The sequence below is a fragment of the Perca flavescens genome, chromosome 7, assembly GCF_004354835.1.
Source record: "Perca flavescens isolate YP-PL-M2 chromosome 7, PFLA_1.0, whole genome shotgun sequence".
Classification (NCBI taxonomy): Eukaryota; Metazoa; Chordata; class Actinopteri; order Perciformes; family Percidae; genus Perca; species Perca flavescens.
In genome coordinates this window covers 19782877-19803898 of record NC_041337.1, presented here as the reverse complement: position 1 = coordinate 19803898, position 21022 = coordinate 19782877, and the positions used below count along the sequence as shown (strand labels likewise).

Here is a 21022-nt window from a genome sequence, read left to right as displayed (position 1 = left end):
CTTTTGCAAATTCCAATATAGTATATATCATTATAACTAAGATAATAAGAGTATTTGTTATATATGTGTTATTTGGGAATTGTCATTGTACAAGTCTGGTTTTGATTACATTGCTCAGGCTGTTTATTAAGGGGACATGACAGCATTGGTTTACTAATTTATTGATTTGTTACTGAGAGGCCAGCTGCATTTTTAATGAAACTTGGGGGCACGATGTATCTCAAAGCTATAGGATACTTCAGCACTGTCGCTTTGCTCTAAGTTACATCATACTAAGCTTTTTTTTTTTTTTTTTTTTCTCAATACTGTTGTATTTTTTTCTAAACCTGTGATCTAAGACCTGTTTCCCCTCAAAAATGTTTCTTAATGTGCTTGGCATGACTTTCATTCCAGCCCAATTTTTACCTTTGCCAATACTTAAGCTTAGCAAAATGGTTTATTCTAAAAGTCAATAAACCGTCAATGGAATAGCAGTGTTTAGCCACCATTCATACTTAAGTGCATCTTTTGCACAGGTAGTATTTGAAAGTCCTTAGTTTTGCGTGGAGGCCGCAAGTCACAGTTTCACCAAAGTTGAGGAAGTTCTCCTGAAAGACATTTACATTCTGGCACTGAGGCACTATCACAGTCAAGTAGTTAACATGTTTGCCCTCTAAAAGCCTGGACTAGATTGCAACATTGAGGCTTATGCCGGAGCATATACAGCCATTTGCACAGAAGCACACCCAAGAGTTTACTGATCAAGAGGATGTCCCCTTCAGTCTGGGAACTTTGTGCTTCAGTTGAAGATTAATGAAGTCTTTAAATTGCACTGATAACATAGGAAGCAATGTTTTGTATGTTGCAGCCAAGAGAGGAGCAGTCAGAAGAGCAAACTTACAACAATTGTGTTTTTTGAGGCATTAGTGAGAGTGCTGAATTGAATCTGACTGCTTGACATTGATTGAGTGGCACACATCATTGTCTCACTGTGGAACACAGTGTGGTTTAATAGTGTTCTGAATGCATCTAAAGGCTTATTTATTTGGAGCGTTTACGTTTAAGTATATTGATTTTGTTTCAGTTGTCTCTTCCCTGCTCTATACCTACACTTCATTTGAATGAACCATAACCGAAATAGATGGGGCGTGAAACACGAGCATCCATTCACACACAAACAGACACAGTGGCCTCAAGTACTGCAGGTGATGTGAAGTAAACAGGCTGTTTGTATTTGTCTCCTCTGCATGTCTTGATGATGTTGTGACTGTAGTTTCTTGCAGGCCCTTTATCTGCTGTGTCAGCCATGATATATTCATTAGGGTTGGATTACAGAGAGTGGGAGGGGGATCAGGTTTTGAGTGGGTTATAATCCCTATACACTGGCCTAATTTAATCTCACCTACTGTGCCATCCTATTACACACTACACCCACCACATGCGTTCAGGCGCTGGCTGGAGCGGAGCAGATGAGGGGCATGCAAGGTTAAAACAGGGTAATGTCAGACAAGAGGCATGGAGACAAAGAGGGAGGGTTGTAAGAAAAGAGCTACAGAGAAGGGGAATTGATTATGAGCAGCAGGAGAGAGATCCATGTACAGAGAAGGAAATGTCAAGGAGTAAAGAAATGCCAGAGACAAAAGTGGAGGCAGATGGGGTAGAGTAGTATGCTCTTTAAGTTTGTTTTCATGAGTAACATGTTGCTTCTTAACCCCCTTCTGCTTAGTATATTTTGTGATGCCTCCCCATCTTATTATATTTATTTGGCAAAGTTGCAAATTATTTGCACGACAGGGAAACTATACACAGTGAAGTAAGGGTTTATATAATCTATTCTGCTGTTTTCTTTACCATTTATGACCTACATCCCTCTCGTCATCCCTTCTTATCTGCTCATAGCCAGAATAAATCAGGCCATGCTAACCTGCTACACACTCCACGCACTATCGCAGGAATCTGTAAATCTGTCTTTGTTAGCCTCTTCTAAATGCAGACTTATAAATTAGGTTGGTGTTCGAGTTGTTTGAGTTTGCTCCCTGAATTGATCAGGGGTAATTGGGCATGGCGCTACAGAGAGCCTCACACAGTGCCCGAGCTGCAATAATGAGACATCATCGGCCATCATGCTCTGTTGCAGAGCAGGAAGAATTGAGCAAGTGTGTTTTTGTGGCCAAACATTTTATGTAGCAATTTTTGTAAATCATTTGTTGAAATCTGTGCTGAAGAGAGGACTGACTTAGCAGGAAATGATAAGGTGACATGGGCTGAGGCTTCTTGGTAATATGAGGAAAAGATAAAACGCGCAATCCCCAAGAGAAAACACAGGAGCAACAAGAGGAAAGAATAGATTTATTCAAGGGCGCAGATGTCACAACGGGGGAATGAGGGAGATGAAGAGAGAGCAGACGAAGAGCAGAAAACAAACCATGTGAAGATAAAAACAGAAACAGGAGAGAATAGACAGGGGGCCCGGACATTGTTAACAAGCTTAACGAGGTAATTATACACATAAGCAAAGACCTCATCCTCCAGGCCTTACACAGTTGGGTGGGGCAGGGGAAGCAGGAGAGAAGGTAGAGTAATGGGAGAGAAAGAAAGGACATTTATTTTCAGTAACCTCTTAATAATGTTGATTGCACCATTATTAAAGTGGGATCCTGCTTAGGGCGACGAGCAGGAAGTATGAGAGTATGGAGGATAAGATGGGAGGACAATGTGGGGAAGATTAAGAGGAGAAGATACTGGGAGCAGAGAGATGGGAGGGTAAAGGACAGAGATCCTGTAGCGATTAAAATGTCAGCGTGTGCAGAGGAAGATACAGACACACAAACACACGCACACACACACACACACACACACACACACACACACACACACACACACACACACACACACACACACACACACACGCATCTTCTCAGGCTGTGTGCAGAGTGCCTCTGTGACACGTATTAAACAAGGAACACTACCCAAAACACAAATATTAAAACTGCCTACAGACTTAACTGACAGGAAAAAAATCAGCATGTGTTCAGCTGAGACAATTTCATTCTCAAAGGGTGCCATATACTGTATCATCCATCTTTATATGTCCTCGTTACTTTTTCTCTTCTTTGCTCCCCCCATCCCTTTCTGTCTTTCTATTTCTCTTCTGTCTCTCCTCCATCCAGTAGTCCAGTCAGTCTGGGTTTTGTTTCTGACTATGTAGTGAACAGTGCTTTGACCAGCCCGTGTTCAGAGGGGGACAAACAATCCAAAGTAAATGTTAGTGACAGGGCTGTTACAAGCTGGGCGGCCGTAATACACACTGTTCCCTGTGTTCCGGGCCCCTCGGCCTGCCTGCAGGGCCGTCTGCCTCCACAAGTGTCAGAAAATCTAGTTTTTCCTTTCAGTTTGAATAAACGAAAAAGACTCTGAGGTGTTTGAGAAATGTTGTCATGCAAAAGCTGTGTTTGCTTGGCTAGTGCTAGCTGGCAGGATATGCTGACATGCTGTGTGGGTGTCCTATATAAGAATCAGCACGATCAGCATGTTTTAAGCCATGCTATCATGGGATGCAGATGATTTAGATATCTGCCACTATAGCAGGGGATTTAATGTACCAGAATATTGCCACTGGTCTATTTTCTCCATAAGAAGGTGTATATATGTTGCTCATATATTTGACTGTGGGAGTAATACACAAGAGTATCAACAGCTGGCCGTGAGCATCTTTGTTTTGTGTGTGTCTAGAGTATTGTGGATTGTCAGACCTTGTTGGCCTAACTCTCTATGAAAAGCTCATCAACTGGTTGTTTAGCCGCAGGGAAAGGTCACCACAGCTTCCTCTGCATCCCCGTGGCCACTCTCTCTGTTTCTACCTGTTTTCCTCTCTCTTGTTGGAATTGGGGCCGAATCCCTTCTGTCATCTCTCATAACCGAAGCAAAACAGGAGGGAAAGAGAGATGATAGAGTGTGGTGGAGTTGTGGCCACAGCTGGGGCGTCAGTGTATGGGGAAAAACCCCAGGAGGAAGAATAGGGGGGAAAAAAAGAGGATGCAGGAGGAGGGGAGTGAGGCAAGAGAGGCGCAGTGAAGCTCTGCAAAACAATATAAATAGAGATGAGATGAAACTGCTTCCTCACTTTTTTTTGGTTTTGCTTATTCACTCTGTGTGCCTCCTTGAATAGATAATATAAAGCCAAATATACTTGTCACTCCCTTTAACTGTCTGACAGGAGATGACACGCACGTACATACACACACTGATGCAAACACAGGCGGGATGGAACAGGTTGTCTGTTTACTTTCTTTTATATTGCGCCTTGCTGAAAATTGCTGCACGTTCCGGAAAATGTCACGTCCTTGATCTCTTTGCACCACTACACACTGGTATGTTGAGGGGCTGGAGCTGTGTAGAGACGTGGGGAGAGGGATTTGTAGAGACAGGGTTCTGCTGCAGAGACGGGTCTGTGCGCCTCAGATAACACTGCAGCCTTTGATGGCGCTTGGCCCTCCTCTGTTGGAAATCACAAGCCGCTCCGCCTCAAATAGATCTCCGCCACGGACTCCATTGGTAATGATTGGATTTAGTTACAGAGCAGAAATGGTTTGCTGATGATAATGATAACAGATGCAATGGGAGTTAGTCAGCCACTTAGGTTTGAGGGATTGTATCGATGCTGTGCCAGCCTGCAAATTTCCCCTCAGACTGGACGGTCTGTCTCAGGTTTGATAAAAGTTGATGGCAGAGGTTGATAGAATGCTACCTGTAATTGCATTGTGTATGATGTTGGCTGGGAGGATGTAATGAAGATGCAGTGCAGCACAGATGGAAGACCGTGTTCCATAAGCTTCTTTCTATATGGAGGAGAAGAAGAACGGGAGGGAGGGGTTGGGGTAAAGGAGTTCAGGGAGTGGAAAAGGGGAGTTTCGTACTGATATAAGGAGCGAGAGGCAATCAGCAGGGAGCAGAGAATATAGAACAGAAGTGAAAGAGATAGAAGAGCGCAAATAACAGACTTCAGACTTTCAGCAAAAACGACAGTCTGGAAGGAAGAACTCTTTCAAGTGTGGGTAGCATGTAGACATAACAGGGGAACTGGAGAAAGCCAGAAATGGGGAAAGAGCAAGAGAAGGAGATACAGGAGACATGAGATGAAGGTAGGGAGTATAAAGTACAGATACATAAGAGAGAGAGAGAGAGAGAGAGAGGGTATGGGGGTATGAGGTGAGGTGGATGATCATGTAGAAGGGGGAGGGGAGTGAAATATTTTCTTCGTGCAGCTGAGCTGGAGTCAGGAGGTTGTCATGGTGATAGCGGGGTGAGAAAAGGAAAGAGAGGCAGGGGTATTGACACCTAGCCCTACACACTGCACACACACACACACACACACACACACACACACACACACACACACACACACACACACACACACACACACACACACACACACACACACACACACACACACAGACACACAGACACACACAGACTACTACAACAAACAAAAAGTGAGTCATGCATAACAATACTGACCTGTCACATCCTAAGTAAACATACACTCACACTTTCTCACAAAAACCCATCAGCGCACACACACAGGTGGTGTGTACAAATAAGCTGAGACCATGTTGGAAGCTCAGTGGCCAAATCACCATACAAACTCTGTTTCCCATGTCTCTCTGCTGTCTTTTTTCCCTTACTCCACCTTATTTGAATGGCAGGCAAATCTCCTTAAACTGACTTGTCTTGCCAGACCTAAACCAACCGTCAGTCTGCTGTGTGTGCGCGCGTGTGCGTGCGCGTGCGTGTGTGTGTGCGTTTGTGCAGGTTTGAGCGGGTCTTCACATATCTGAGCTTTGTGGTTTTGCTGTGTGTGTTGATGACACAGAGAGATGAGAGAGTCTGAAACAAGCTGATGTAGAGACAAGAAGCAGCGGGGCATGGTTTTCTGAGCCAGTGCACACACTTATATAATAATAATTTGTTTCATATTGACGTTTTTTAAACACAAAACTTGTACAGAACAAAACTGCAGTAAAAAAGCAAATCTGCAGTTACTGCTGAAAGAAATGCTAAACGTATCACTTCTTTGCATCAGAGGATTTTTAGACTGTTTAGAACAGCAGATGTCAGGGTTTGCATGAACTGAATATAGGTTCCTTTCTGTGGCCTATTAGTAGAACATGTTTATAGATAATAGCAATTTACTAAGATGACTTGAACCATGTGAACCTTTCTGACGTCAGAGGTTCTGCAAGTCTGACTGAAAATATTTTGATTTTAACACAGATAAATCTGAAAGATTCACTTGCCATTGCAGTGTGGCAAGAGAGTGAATTATAAAAGAAATACAGCAAACTGCAAACACAGCAGGAAGAAAAAAAAGATTTCCAACTTGAACAACAAACAAATCATATAAATTGCTCACTCTGAATGTTAGCACTTATATAAAATGTGGTTTTAGTTGCTTCGTAACAAACGACTGAGTGCTGAATGATGGAGTTAGGTTAGATAAATTGCCCCACAGTTTATGAGACTGTGATCATTTTTAAAATGTAAGTCTTGACTTGGGAGACTAGACTGTTTAAGAGAGCTACAATATGTTATTTCCTCTCCACTACTTACTTGTTCCTTCTCATCCACACACACACCATCACCCTCTTCTCTTTCCTCTCTGATTCCACTCAGTAGACATTTACTAGCTGTTTAGGGGCGTTACATCTCCTGCCTCATCCCCAGAAGGCCTTGTATTTGATTAAATGAGGAGCACTTAAAGGGAAGTGCTGCTTTTGCAACTTTTAACAAAGTTAATGGGATTGCCAAGAAGCCATTGCTTGACCTGGTTAATCATTTTGAAGATGCAAATCACCTGGTCCTGTTTTGCTAAAACTGCTGCTCAGTTAACTTGTGATATCTGATTGGTTATGCTAATGCTGTTTGTTTTTGTTGTAAAGAATTTGCAATTGCTTATATTTCTCTTTTTTTTTTGCTTTGATTAATATAACAACCGTGGCAGAGATGGTGTGAGGTTGTACTGCCTATGCATGGGTGTGAGTCATGTACTGTATGTTTTTATTCACAGACTTTCTGTAATTCATGTGACTTCTTCACGCCGCCACTAGTCCAGCATTAGGCTTGAAAACAAAAATCTGTTGAGCCACTGGGGCCCTTCCATGCAAATGTGTTAACAAAGCACTATGTGTGGCCTTGCCTTGCCAGCAGCTCATTTCCCTGAAGTGGTTTATACCAGGTTTATATCAACCAAGGGAACCCTTGACAAATGTTTCTGGAAATGTCTAAATCTTAGCAATGAGCTGTCGAGCTGCAGAGAGGCTTAGGGCTAAAAATGACCTAATTTAAATATTGTGAAAACAACATACCTGTAGTTAAGAATCTTAGAAACAGAATTTTCTTCCAAATTAAGACATGTCACAATTTTGCATTAGACAAATTCAATTTTTGTTGTGTTTCTTCAGTTAGTGTTTTTTTTCTCAAATGTCTAACCTGTTGTGAGGGAGGTCGCAGGTCACGTACACACCCCGCCCCTCTCCCCGGCATGTGGCGTGCCGATTGTCCCTGTGGAGGTGGCCACGTGTCCTTGCGTGTCACACGAGTCCTTCAGCGCTATACGGGCCACTTATCACCTGACCCGAGGGACCACTCCCTCCTCCTCTCTGTCTGTCTGCTGAATGACGGACTGCACAGCCCCTCCTCAGACATCACTACCTGCAGCAGCCAACACAAACCTGCCCCACCTACACACTTGATGCAACACAGACACAGAGGCACACATATGCTCCTGTTCACGCCTGAGGTTCATTAGATAACCTTAGCACCACAGTCTTCTCTTTAAGGCTCATACAGCTTTCTATTCTGCTGATTTATACTGTATTTATGCATGGCTGACTTGAATAACAATGTGACTTGTATGGAAAAAATAAAGTCATGTAAATGCTTATGTTTTGTGCCTTTACATATATGCCATGTTATTGTTATTCAAGCATGTGCTTCAGTAGCTGATTTCCCTCTGGTGCAGTTGCATACTGTCTGTGTTGTTTTAGCTGGTTTGTCATCTCCAACAGTGTTAAGCTGCTGCATCTGGTTTCAGGGCTAACACTGATAGATACAACACTGATGTCAGCTTCTTTTTACTGGCCTGTCTGGCTCCAGTTTGAGCCCCAAAGGCTTTACCAGCACACTCACACGTAAAATCTCCCTTTCACCCGTCTGATTTCCCTCTAATTTTATTCTCTCAGGGATGAATGGCTGCATACAAGAATCTCCACTGAGCATCACTTCAAACAAACAGCATATGTTGTTACAAAGTAGAGAAAAACAAGAAAAGAAAGTGGCAGTGAAGGTCAAAATGAATGTCAAATAAGAAAAGGCACAAGTGAGGCTGTTAGCTCCAGGAACAGGAGAAAGAGGAGAGGCAGGCTCTAAGAGATAAAGAGCGAGAAAAAGCAGAGGCTGTAGGACGGAGCAGGAGACACAAAAGGAAGCAGGGAGGGGAAGAGGGAAGGTCACTCCTAATAGCTCTTCCACGTAATTTCATAATGTCATAATAGCCCCTATTTACTCAAGTTAACGCCCTTAGCTATCTACTGTATGGACAATAAACCATACTGCCACAAGAAAGGATCTTTATAAGCTGTATGTGTTTGTCATTGCATGTTCCTACTGCACACAGAGTGCATAACGAGGTGCCTGTGAGGATGTGTGGTGTGCATGGGGGTGCTTGTATGCATCTCATCCTATATCTTCTGCATGACACGGAGGGTGTGTCCGTAATTACTGCGCTTTGTGCTGCATGCACCGACTCTGAGTGATGCTGCTTCTAATGAAGCAAACGATGCCCACAGGCCACCGTGCAGCAGTGGTAGAAGACTTTATGCTTGTGGGTGCATACATTGTGTGTGAATGTATGTAGGTGTATATACAGAATACATATGTCTCAATTAGTCTACACAAACAATCTGATTTTTTTCTTGTCTGTTTCCAATGAGAACAACCGAGTCTGTTTTCTTTCCATATTTATTGAGATCACAGGTGAATTGAAAGGAAATAAATAAGAGATTCAAAATTGCAGCACTGCCAATGTGTTGTGTCATAAGTCTACAGTCATGATTTTATCAACACCAACCTACCATTATGATCCATTCTGTTTTATTTTTTAATATTGATACCATACATCTCCATGTCCTGTGACTAACTGACTGACAGACAAGCCATAAGCAAATTACCTTATCAGTTGTGGATCTAAGTGAGCAGCACCAACATGCTAGAAGAAGAGAGAGCAAGAGGCGGCACTCCATCTGCAAGACCGGCTCCATTAGCTGACAAGAGAGATTAGCTGACCTGCTGACACACAGGCTGATCTCTACTGATACACACTGCAACACAAATGGGCTCATGTGCACACAAACACACACATGCAGGGAATCTGATACACTATTACATTAGTAGTTATGTTTTTGATCGTTACAGGGCTTTTACTGGCCAGTGATCCCATAACCAGATCTTTCTCTTTTCACATCTGTCATTCACACTTTTTTTTCTTTCTCTCTTTGTTTTTTACTTCCTATGAATTTTTCAGACTTTTTGTTACCTTTGATCTCCCGCCGGTGTTGCCCTTCTTTTCTTTCTCCTTCCCTTGATCCACCTCTCCTCTCTTTCTCCAGCCCTCACGGATGTCTTAATGAGTCCACTCCCATCCCCTTCAATTATTCACCACTTCTTTTATTCTACCATTCCCATTGTGTCTTAAGGGGAAAAACATCAATAAATAAATCACGCCAGAGGTAGCTTCTTATGTAGTCTTGGCAATAGAAGGGATGACTGTGTGCGTGTTTATTGGTGTACAAAGGAGAGAGAGGGAGAATAGAGATTTGTAGAGAACTTTGGGAGTCTTGTACTTCTGTTTTGTATTTTAATTTTCAGTTGGATGAGTCTAAATTATTTCCCCTTTATAAATCATTGAGTAACTAGTTCAGGTGTTATGTGTGTCCATATGTCTGTTTAAGTATGTGTACTTGGTATAAATGTGAAGACATCCAGTATTTGTACTGTGTGTGTGTGTGTGTGTGTGTGTGTGTGTGTGTGTTTGAGGGAGGTGAGTGTGGGGCAACAAATGAGTGAGCCTGTGTACGTGCATGCGCATATGTAAGTGATACCGCAAAGCCGTTAGTGTCCATGTGTGTGAATAACTGAATTTGTATGTACAAGGGGGGATGCTGTGTGGAGACCATGTTGTCATGGCAACCAGTGTAGAGAGAGAGAAAGAGAGAGAGTGGGCGGTTGCCCTCACGGCTGCTCTGACAACCTTTATTTTCTTCAGCTTTGTGTCACTCCAATATTGACCCCTAACCTTTGGCAGACTGGATGGGGGTGGGGGGTTAAGGTGGGGTCTTTGAAAGAGGTGCAGGCGTTTGGAAAATGAGGAAAATATGGCGTGAATTCTATTGCCGCATTTGAGACTAGTGGGAGTAGCTAAGCATCTAACGGCCAAGCTTATGCTAATAGTGGTATTGATAAATGTGCTGTCTGTATACCATGATTCCAGATAAGCTGTAGCTCTGCAGCTTTTTTCGCTGGTAAATTTCCATCTGGAGTTGACCATGGATCATTGGTCTTGAAACGTGTTACTCTGCCTTTTAAACAAAGAGTACCGGCATGATCAAAATTGCAAATATTGAATTCATCAGCAGCTTTGCCTATTGTTCAAGCCGGAGGGCTACCGCAGCAGTTTATCAAATTGATGGAGAGAAAAGGTGTTGTAAATAGAAGAGAAGAAGAGGAGAAGGATAGGGACTAGGAAATGTTCTGTGAAAAGTGATCAGGGGGAATTGAAGAAAGCTTTTAGTGTCAGCTACCAAGGGGGCTGAGAGAGGAGAAGAAGAAGACTGATAAAAAGGTGACATGAAAATGGGCACTCATCGTTCTTGGACAGTTCCTATTATAGGGCTCGGCTTCTAGGTAGAAAACGAGAGAAAGGCTTAAAAGAAATGCAATCTTCACTGCGGTGAATGATGAAAGACATGTCTGTATTACGAAGTGAATTGTGGAGCCGAGCAGAAACAGGTAGCTGGTATTATTTTACATGATTTGTGGTATTTTTCTGCTGTAGCGACAAAGTGGGTCTGAGACTTGTCTCACTGCAACAGGCTCATGCATTAAGTATGACCCTGCCAGAGAGAGGAAGAGGGGAGGAAGTGAAGGAGAGAATCAGACAGCCTCACCAAAGACACCAGGTATAGATGGACAGCATCAGTCTGGGACCAAACCAAATGTATGGCGAGGGGTGTGAATGAATTATGAATTTGGGTGAATTTAGGGCAAATTGTGCCGACAGGAAGGGAATTTCTATGAATAATTCACTCTGTAAGGGGCCTGATCATCTACCCCCCACCCGCATCACCTTGTTTCTCAGTCCCCCCTCTTCACTTTTACTATCCACTGACCCTTATAATCTCTTACTGCCTTTCTCCTGTAATGCCTATCAGTCCATTTCTCTTAGTGAGTGCTCTCTTTGTTTATGTCTAAATCACTCCATCTTCCCCTTGTCCCTCCGTCCGTCTCTTTTCAGCCTGATGTTTCTTCAGACAGACTAACCCTGAGGGAAGAGCAGGGGGTAAAGGGGTGCATGTATTCATTTATTTTTCTCCCCCCCTCCTTCCGTCCCGCATCTTCTCCCCCTACACATCTTCACAGCTGGAGGTGGTTAATATTTAAACGCAAGGCATGACAGGACACAAGACCTGCACACATGTTTGAACATGCAGACAAAAACACACGCGCACACACACACACACACACACGCGCGCACACATACAAATCCAGTAGAGCAGCACATCTGATCAAAGTACAGAGAAGCTTTCAGAATTGATATTTTCATGAGAGAAAATATACCAGACGACATTCATCAACAGCTCCTCATATGCATACGTGAGGATATGAAGCAAACTGTAAAGTTTCTCATGTATATGTGGGTGGTTGGCATGATGGAGATTAGAATATGTGTGAAACTCAGAACATGATTTGACTCTTGAGGTTTGATCTCGTGTGTGTTGCCCCCCCGCACACACACACACACACTGATAAGAGAGCCTATTCAGCATTCAAAGTCCTTGGCAACACCCAACATGTCTACTTAATGCTAATTACTACATTTTGCAGAGGAAGTTTTCTTTTTAATGTAGTTAATGTACAAGTGGGTTACACGCCACAATGGCATGCCGCAATTAAATTCTACTAATGATAGCAACACTAACAGCATAATATAAAATGTTTGGGTTATTTGTGTTTTTTTAAGCAAAACGCCTTAAAGCTGGAATTCATGAATAATTCAGGAAGTTGCAAAATTGACTTGGTCGATTTGGCTCGTTTGATACACGGCTAATCTCTGCAGTTAGGCTTTCTTGTAAAGAAAATGACCACGCCCTCAAATCTCAACAAAGCGCTGCTTACTCTACAATCTCCCTGCAATTGAACGACTTCTGATGGCTCCCGTTGACATCCCAGTGGTGATAATAGTTTTTTAAAAGCACTCAGAAACATTGTTAGGTCATCTCAGCCCAGCTGCAAGTAGCCATCCCAGGCGTGACCTTTGACCCTGTCCAATGAAGCAGGTAACAGGGCTGGGATTGGATCGTTGACAGCTGCACAGTGGACACGCTGAAGAAGTGAAATCAGGCATCTGCTTCGATGTCAGAGACTCTCACCCCTGTGATAATAGAGCTCCACGAGGCTCCATGCGGTGCACACAGCTTGGAAGTATGTCTGTGTGTTTGTGTGTGCGCTAGCGTGTCAGGCCACATCAGTCTGTGCTATCAGCATGTTTGGGTGGCTGGCCTCATTATGTGGCAACCTTCCATGCCACTTCTCTTTCTGTCTGGCTCTGCCTCTCTCTCTCCCTCTCTCTCACAGTCTCTCCTTTACACTCCCCTCCCAACCCATTATAGTGTTCCCCTTTACTGCTCCTACTCAACATGACTGGAATATTCTTTGGCAAGGTCTACATCCTGACTGGAGCCCAATGGACCATGCCCTTTTATCAGTCTGATCTCCTCTGTCTAACCACTTGTCACTCGAGGTGTGTGTCTGTCTGCCTTCCTTTCTGTCTATCCATGCATTGCAAGCTTCTTTGTATTTGTATTTCTGTTACTCCCCATGAGTGTGTACCTGCGTGCGTGTGTGTGTGTGTGTGTGTGTGTGTGTGTGTGTGTATGCAGCACACTTCCTTGGTAAATTGTGATTGGCAGCAGAGGCGTCGTAGGCCTGGGCGTCCCTGGCTGCAGCCCCGAATGTTTTATGAATATTACCGGATCTCTATTTTTTTTTTACAAAAATAAGTATAATAGACTAAAAAAGCCCCAGAATGACACATGCATATAAAGGAAGAAAGTGTTTTCCAAGGCACTCGCAGTTCTTACATTTTTGTTGTAAAACTCATGGTAGAACTGTAACTTTGTCCAATTTATTTTTCCGAGGCGAATAAAACCGGCAGCTACGTGCGGGGTCCGACCATCATGTTGTATTTGTTGCTACCACCTAAGTGAGGAAAGTTGTGAAAGGTGAAATCTTCGGTGGAATCCTAGCCATATCAGTCTAACACATCGATGCCATTAACACAAAGTTTAGGAGTGCAAAACTAATAATTTTGTTTGAAGTTCCTGTGCCGTGACGTTTACAGTCTATGGTTCAGACTCAGACACACGGAGCTCTGAGGCAGACCTGTGCTTGTGTCCATTCTCTCTGTAAAAATAGAGATGAGCAGCATGGCTTCCGTGATCTGTGCAGCTTCAGGTTGATAAAGGACGTGCTCTGCCGTGGACATGCTGCGTTTGTGCTCCGTGTATTTCTGCCGTAGTTTCGGTTTTCCACCTCCGATGTAGAGCAGCGTACAGCCACTTCCCTAACTAAACTTTGTGTCATGCAGAGACCAGAGTCTCAAACGGGGCTCTGAGTCTGTCAGAAGATCTGAGATCTACCGTATCAGCAGAGCAATCACGTAGCCCAATGCACAGCAGACTATGGTGCAGGTAGATTATTTTCTGAAATATAGTGACTGTATTCTTGTAATAGCCTATTATCACTTTATTTTTCTCAAAATATCACGACTCCTCCAAATCACAGAGAACACAGATACATTTTGAATGTGCACAAAGTTTTGAACATGAGCAGAAATCTTGCTCAAACACATCTGACATATTACAGTCCAGGGGTTTATTAAGTCATTAAAATTAATTGATAAATTAATTGTCATATGCACATTTAAAGTGATGGTTCGGAGTAATTTACCCTAGGGTCCTTTGCACCATGACCTCGAGCCAAACACCCCCCCCAGAAGCTTTTTTCACCTGGGTCTAACATTGGGGAGTTAGCGTAGAGTAGCGTTAGCAGCTGAATAGCTTAGCGCAGGGGCTAATGGACCCATGTTTGTATCTCTAACTCGCTAACTCGCCCAATGTTAGACCCAGGTGAAAAAAACTTCTAGGGGGGTGTTTGGCTCGAGCTCATGGTGCAAAGGACCCTAGGGTAAATTACTCCGAACCATCACTTTAAGGAGGTTAGTTCCCCAACAAAAGATGCAGAAGAGGAGGGAATTATGCCTAGGCTACATATGTGCTGACTCAGATATAATTAGAAAAGTCGATCTACAGGAGAACAAATAGTTTAAAGAAATGTAGAATGCCTAAGAGTCTTACTGCAAAATATTCCATGTTTTCATTTTTTGAATTGTCCCCCATGTTTCCCTTTACATAAAGATATTTCCAGCATATATTGATTCAGAAACAGTTATAGAAATAGGTGCATAAAAATTCACCTGAATGCAGGAAATTAAGTGTTTAACGCTCAGAGGACCCCCAGACCCAGTTATGATTAGGCCAAATGTTGGTGCGATCTAACTAACATCTACAAACTAGGGCTAAAATGAACATACACTGGCTATTAACAATCTGGGCAAACCAATTGCTGTTTTGCATTGCATTAAGTATATTTAAGCCCTGAACCTCCTCAAGTCCTAGAAACGCCCCTGATTGGCAGCATGACAAGCGACTGCGTGCCAGATCGTTAATCAGCATCCTGCTTTGCTCTACTCGGCTCTCCCTCACCGTGTCTTTGGAGGGGGCACTTGTAGGCAAGCTTCCACCTTAGATCACAGAATAACACAAGTACTAATACCCTGACTAGCCCTGCTTCATTCATCTGCCTCTAATGGCATTTTGGAGAGGTCGGTTTAAGACTGGATCACTGTAATTGGCCCCCATGTCTCCGGAGAACAACAACCACTAAAGCAGCTGATAAAAGGACAGGAAAAGAAGAAGTAGAATAAGAAAAGGAACAAGAAGAAAGTGGACAAATGATGCACACTGATTGGAAGAGCGTGCACATGTGTGCAAGTGGATGGATAGGATTAGCGTCACAGCTGTCAGCCATCCCTCCTCCTCTCTTTCCATATCCTTCCACTCCTCCCATCACCTCTATTCCTCCCTCCTCCACTCTGCCTCTCTCCTCCCTCACCTCTACCTCTCCCTCTGTTCTCCTCTTCAAACCCACTTTTCCTCTTTATCTCCCCCTTAAGTCCTCCACCCACTTCACCCCTCCTTCTTCCTCTCTATGTGCTTGTTGTGCCATTCTTCTGACAAAGCAAGCAAGTTAGTGTAATGGCTAATTTAATCCCAATGCTGTTCGTTTAAACTGCCTTATTAAGGGCTCAGGTCTTGCTTGGTGGTTAATTTCATCTAGTTTGGCTCTGTTGATGTACACAAATCCCATATTCCTCTTGCTCTCTTTAAGATATTTTTCAATACATTTTTCACTAAGTGACATGGAAATATCCCCCGTAATTAACTGGCCAGCCTTCACCCACTAGATAACAGAAAATGAATGATAATCACATCTCTCCATCCTCTTCTCGCCACCACTCTTCTCCATCATCTTCATCTTCTCTCTTCTCTGACCTCCCCCCCACTCTCCAAGGTTACCCATCACTCCGTTGTGGCATTGCCAACAAAACAGCGGCGTGCAGAGCCAGAACTCTTTCAATCAGGCTGCCATTACTGCAGAGCTGCCAAATAAGCACCCTGTTTCTATTATCGCCATTTTCTTTTGTCTTAATCATGGTGTGCAAAAACAGTTCTTTTTGTGTGATTCTGAGTAGTGTAAACAGTCAGCGGGCTGCGCCACGTGGTGCCGCGGGGGAGGACAGCCTGCATGTTGTGGCGAGGACCGGATCCAAGGGTACAGATGGAGAACGGATAGACTCCTAGCAGGGGTGGCTTGCCTCACTCACCATGACTGATAGCATTTTTATCGCACACTTATCACAGCACTATCTCCCAAGTACACTACGGACTGTTCAGTTCGCGCAAAGCAGACCGGACCAGTCAACCTAATTATCAACTATTTGTTTGTCTGTCTTGCGTATTATTTGATTTGACACTTCATCAGTCTGTATTTGTCTGTCCACAGCCCATCTGGGTGCTGAAAGGCTCTGTTTGGCTTCTTGTTGTGGTATTCTGTCCATCTGTCCTGCTGACTGGCCTTTCCATATGGGCCACTGGTCATGTAATTAACCAGAAACAGGTTCAGTGATAGGCATTGTTGGTTCTTTTTGTTGGGAATTTGTATTGTTGACCCTTGATTGGTGTGTTAACTCCGTGCCTCGGTCTGTGTATAGGTCTGACCACATGGTGCAGGGTAATTTTTCTCCCATTCTGACACATGGCCCCTCTCTGCCCCCTCCCTCTCGCTTCTCCACTTGTCCTCTCCTCACCTCCCCCCTCTCTTTTATGTTTCAGAGGGGAAACCAGCAGGAGGGCGTGGACCTGACTTATAGAAGAGAGCAAAAGGAAAGAGAAGAAAAAAAAGTAAAAAGACGAGGAACGTAAAAGGCAAAGTCGAGGCCTCCTGGAAAAGAAACAAAGTCTTGCACTTGCTCTGCACGAGTGTGTGTGTGTGTGTGTGCCCTCTGTGTGCGTTTTACTGTACGTGTGTGTGAGCAGGTGGGACTTTGATGGGACAGTGAGCAATGCCTCACACGCAGCGACAGCAGGTTTGCAGTAGGGGGCAGTGCTCCTCTTGCCTACTCCCCCTCCTTCTCCTCCTCTCCCTTGCTGCCCAGCCCGGCCAAGCAGCCATACACATACCCTCCAACTGTGAGTACAGATTCATATCCATTCATAACTATTGTAGCTTCCATGAGGTTCAAAGATCTATTTGTTGTGTTAATTACATTGTTGATTCATCAAAGCACAGCTAATAATGATCTTTTATCATGATTAATTAGTGCAAATGAGCAGAATGAACATGTGTTTCTCCTTTAGTAATCTCAATATTCAGGGTTGGATTGCGCTATTGTGCTCGAAATACTACACTGTCTGAGGTTTCTTTGGTAAGCGCTCATCTGTGCCTGCGGTGTGTCTAATTACTTTGTAATTGATCCCCTCATACTGCATTGATTAGTCCCACTATTGATCTGGTTTCCTTGGTGCAAACCAGACTCTGATTGGGGAGTAATTTAATCAACAATTGAGTTACACAACAAAAATCCAGCAATGTTTTTCCATAATCACTCTCATTTCTTTCTCTTCCTCCTCCTCCTCCTCCTTGATGCAATATGTGGGCATTAGAAATACAGCTGAGCTTCTTGGCCTGCAGGGAAATTGATCTTCATCTCCTCTGCTGCTGTTGGCCTGCCCACAGAGCTCCAATAGAGAGACAGAGAGAGAGAGAGAGAGAGAGAGAGAGAGAGAGAGAGAGAGAGAGAGAGAGAGAGAGAGATATGGAATATTGTTTTCACTGCTGCTTTTGTTGTTCACTCTTTATCTAAGACTACTTACAGTGAGTCACAGTCCTTCACCACCCACACAGCCTTCAAAAGTGTGTGTACAAACAAGATATTGCACATATGTGGACACATTTGCATAACCTGTAAATGTTGATGAAATGCAGTAAATCTCCCAGTCTAAATCCCAAAGGGGGGAGGTGACACAGAGGTGAGAGGGCCGAGGAGGATGAAGGGAGGACAATGAGGAGGAGGAAGGAGGAGCAGGTCAAAGATATAAAAGGTCAAGGTGTCCCCTGCCTTTCAATTAACGAGCCTCTGCCACATCAATGAGAGTCACTAGGGCAGTGATCGGGATCAATAAAGGAGATGCGTTGTGTCAGGGAGGCCGGGGTTAGAAGCTACGCCCCATTACAGGAGACATTACACTGCTTTATCGTCATCATCATAATTGTTGTTAAATTGTCAGTCTGTCTATCTATCTATCTATCTATCTATCTATCTATCTATCTATCTATCTATCTATCTATCTATTTTAATTCAATTTGTTTTATTGGCATAAACAAAAAAAAATATTGAATCTCTCTCTCTCTCTCTATGTCTGTCTGTATGTTAACTATCTTGTTCTCCTTCTTGTTTACTGTAACTAAAATGTTTTTTCCCTCATTGCCTTTTCTCTGGGCACCAATATGGACTAACAGACCACATAAGTGATCGTAAGTGCTTTTAACTTTATTGACGTCTATCTGTCTTAATGCAGGTGCTGGCAAAGCTTATTGAAAACACTTTCATTATGCCAGAGAGGTTATTTTCCATCCAGCACACAGTGAACGTCATGTGCTGCACTTTAATGAGTCAAGCATTAGTGTGTAGTTGCAGTGTTACGCTTGCGTGTGTGCGTGCATCTGTCTTAGTATTGTGGACGTGTGTTTGTACGTGAGGATGTGTGTGTGTTGTATATTGTGAACATGCGTCTTTTTCTGTATGCGGGTGTGTGTTTAGCCTCATCGGCTTCCAGTAGGTGAGATCCATGGATGTGTTACGTAGGTGAGATCCCTATAGATGAAGGGAGGAGAAAGTGTGAGGAGGTGCTGTCTGTAAGGAGGCAGCAGGGCTGTTAGATCAAAGACACAGGGAAATAAAGAGGAGTTAAAGCACTAAGCACCGGCTCCTTTCCTCCTCCTCCTTTGCCAATAATGGAGCTGCGCCTGCAGCCCATACTTCAATTTGATCAGCTGAGGAAATGGGCTTATTTCCTCTTTCAGTGGGAATTCTTTCATTAAATTCCCGCACTCTCCCTATTCGTCTCTTTCTGAATCTACCCCTTGTTTGTTTTTTTCCCTCTACCTCTGTCTCCCTTTGCTCTTTGTCTGTTGCTCTCATGCTCTCTCTCTTTGCTGCACTTCCATATATCTCCCCTGTCCGCTCAGCTCAGCTCTCCATCTCCATCGCCGCCGTCTTGTCATCTACTGCAGCCTCCCCCTTCTCCTTCCTGTGTCCTCCTTTACCCGTTTTCCTACATAATGTAAATTCATCTCAGGCTCTGTCTCTTTACTTTAAAGTCAAATTAAAGACTCTACCAACAAGTATCAAGCTGTGACCTCTATTCCACTGCAAACAGCCAACAGTGTATAGTCACTGAAGCTATGTGGAGAATAAGATTTACATTTCTGTCTATAAGTATTGAAAAACAGAACATAAAAATACGACATGGGCCATAAAGTACGTGGAAAAATCAAACATGCTGGTTCAATACAGTATTCACAGCAAATCCCAGCATGTTGGTTTTTATGAGTCTGGTATCGAGGCATTGCTTTATGGCTGTTCTGGAAAGTGCAGACGGAGATGGAGAAACCCCTTCTGGTGGTCATTACTTTTTTCCTTCAAAAGCTCTGCCTCAATTCCTCACAGACTCTTTTCAACCCTCTGCCTATCTCTCAGTCTCACAGGGAGCACTGTGCCATATATCTCTTTTACATAAACTCTCCCTCTTACATTATGCTATATCAATTTCCTCTCATCTCAATCCATTTTCTCTGCCTGCTCTCTGAATCTTTTCCTCAGCCTACATTTCATCTCTTTCTCTGGGGAGTCTTTTTTAGTGATATTGACTGAATATACTTATTGGCAGCTGTTACAGTAAACTATGAAAATTAGTGGTATATCTGTCTATTATATGCTGTTTGCTTAGATGTGTGTGTGTTTCAATAGGGTGTCATATGTGTGTATGTCATAGCTGGAGTTATTAGAGCAGCATGCAGAAGAAAAGCGGGTCATGTGAAGACTGCAGCACTATTCTGAGTGTGTGAGCATGTCTTTTTAAACCATATAGGTGTGTAATAGCACATGCACGCCTGCTTTTATAACTGGTGTTGTGACAGCATTAACTCTGTTTTTGGTCCTTGCAGTGAAGAGGCCTCCGATGATCATCACACATCCGGAGTCTGTCACCGTCTTTAGTGTCGAAGACTTCGTCATGAGCTGTGAAGCCTCCGGCAATCCTCTACCCATGTTAGTCAGCACACACATACATCCACATAAACACATACAGTCTGAAGATGTTATATTAGTCATGGAGGAGCCTAGCCACTGATTATCTTTTTAGACAACTGAGAATGGCGACCATCCCTCTCCTTGTTCAGCTGACACCTACATATTAGTATTACATGAGAGCACAGCTTCTGCCAGTCAGAGTTCTCATTTCAACAAGGGATAAATGTCATTAAGCCCGCAAGCAATCTTTTCAGAGTGTCTTAGCTGCACTGAAGTGGAAAACTGCTCCAATTGCCAAGGAAAAGATGAATATTGCAATTACACAGCACAAGCTTATGAGTTCCACTGGGGCATCTTGTGTACATTTTGCATCAATTCATTTTTGCCCTCCAATTCGGTGACATGTAAGGACATCTTGAGTGTATGTTTAAAATGGCTTTTTCAAAGGCTCGGAAATTATTTGTTATTTGAGTGAACACTCTCCCATCAGTGTTACTGATTCTTCTTTTCTTTGCTCAAGTTTCCGATGGACAAAGGATGGAGAAGAGTTTGACCCAGGCAGTGACCCAGAGCTGAAGGTTTCTGAGCGCCCTGGCTCATTCGCATTCTACACACTCAGTAATTCTATGGACAACCTGAAGCAGTACCAAGCCAAATATGTCTGCTATGCATCCAATGAGCTGGGGACAGCCGTCTCTAACGAGGCCACATTCACCACTGATGGTAAGAACACGCTGCCGGCTGATTTATCCCAAAGCAACTGACCGGTTATTGAGA

The 21022-nt window shown here is 43.4% G+C and overlaps 1 protein-coding gene across 1 annotated transcript in view; it reads left to right on the top strand.

Moving 5' to 3' along the window:
• The window catches only part of l1cama (L1 cell adhesion molecule, paralog a), a 41122-nt gene that overhangs the window by 5984 nt on the left and 14116 nt on the right, over positions 1-21022 (top strand). The window contains 4 exon segments of the mRNA XM_028582140.1: positions 16767-17123; positions 18454-18468; positions 20161-20263; positions 20766-20968. Of these exon segments, the coding sequence (XP_028437941.1) occupies positions 16997-17123; positions 18454-18468; positions 20161-20263; positions 20766-20968 (448 nt within the window). The 5' untranslated portion in view covers positions 16767-16996.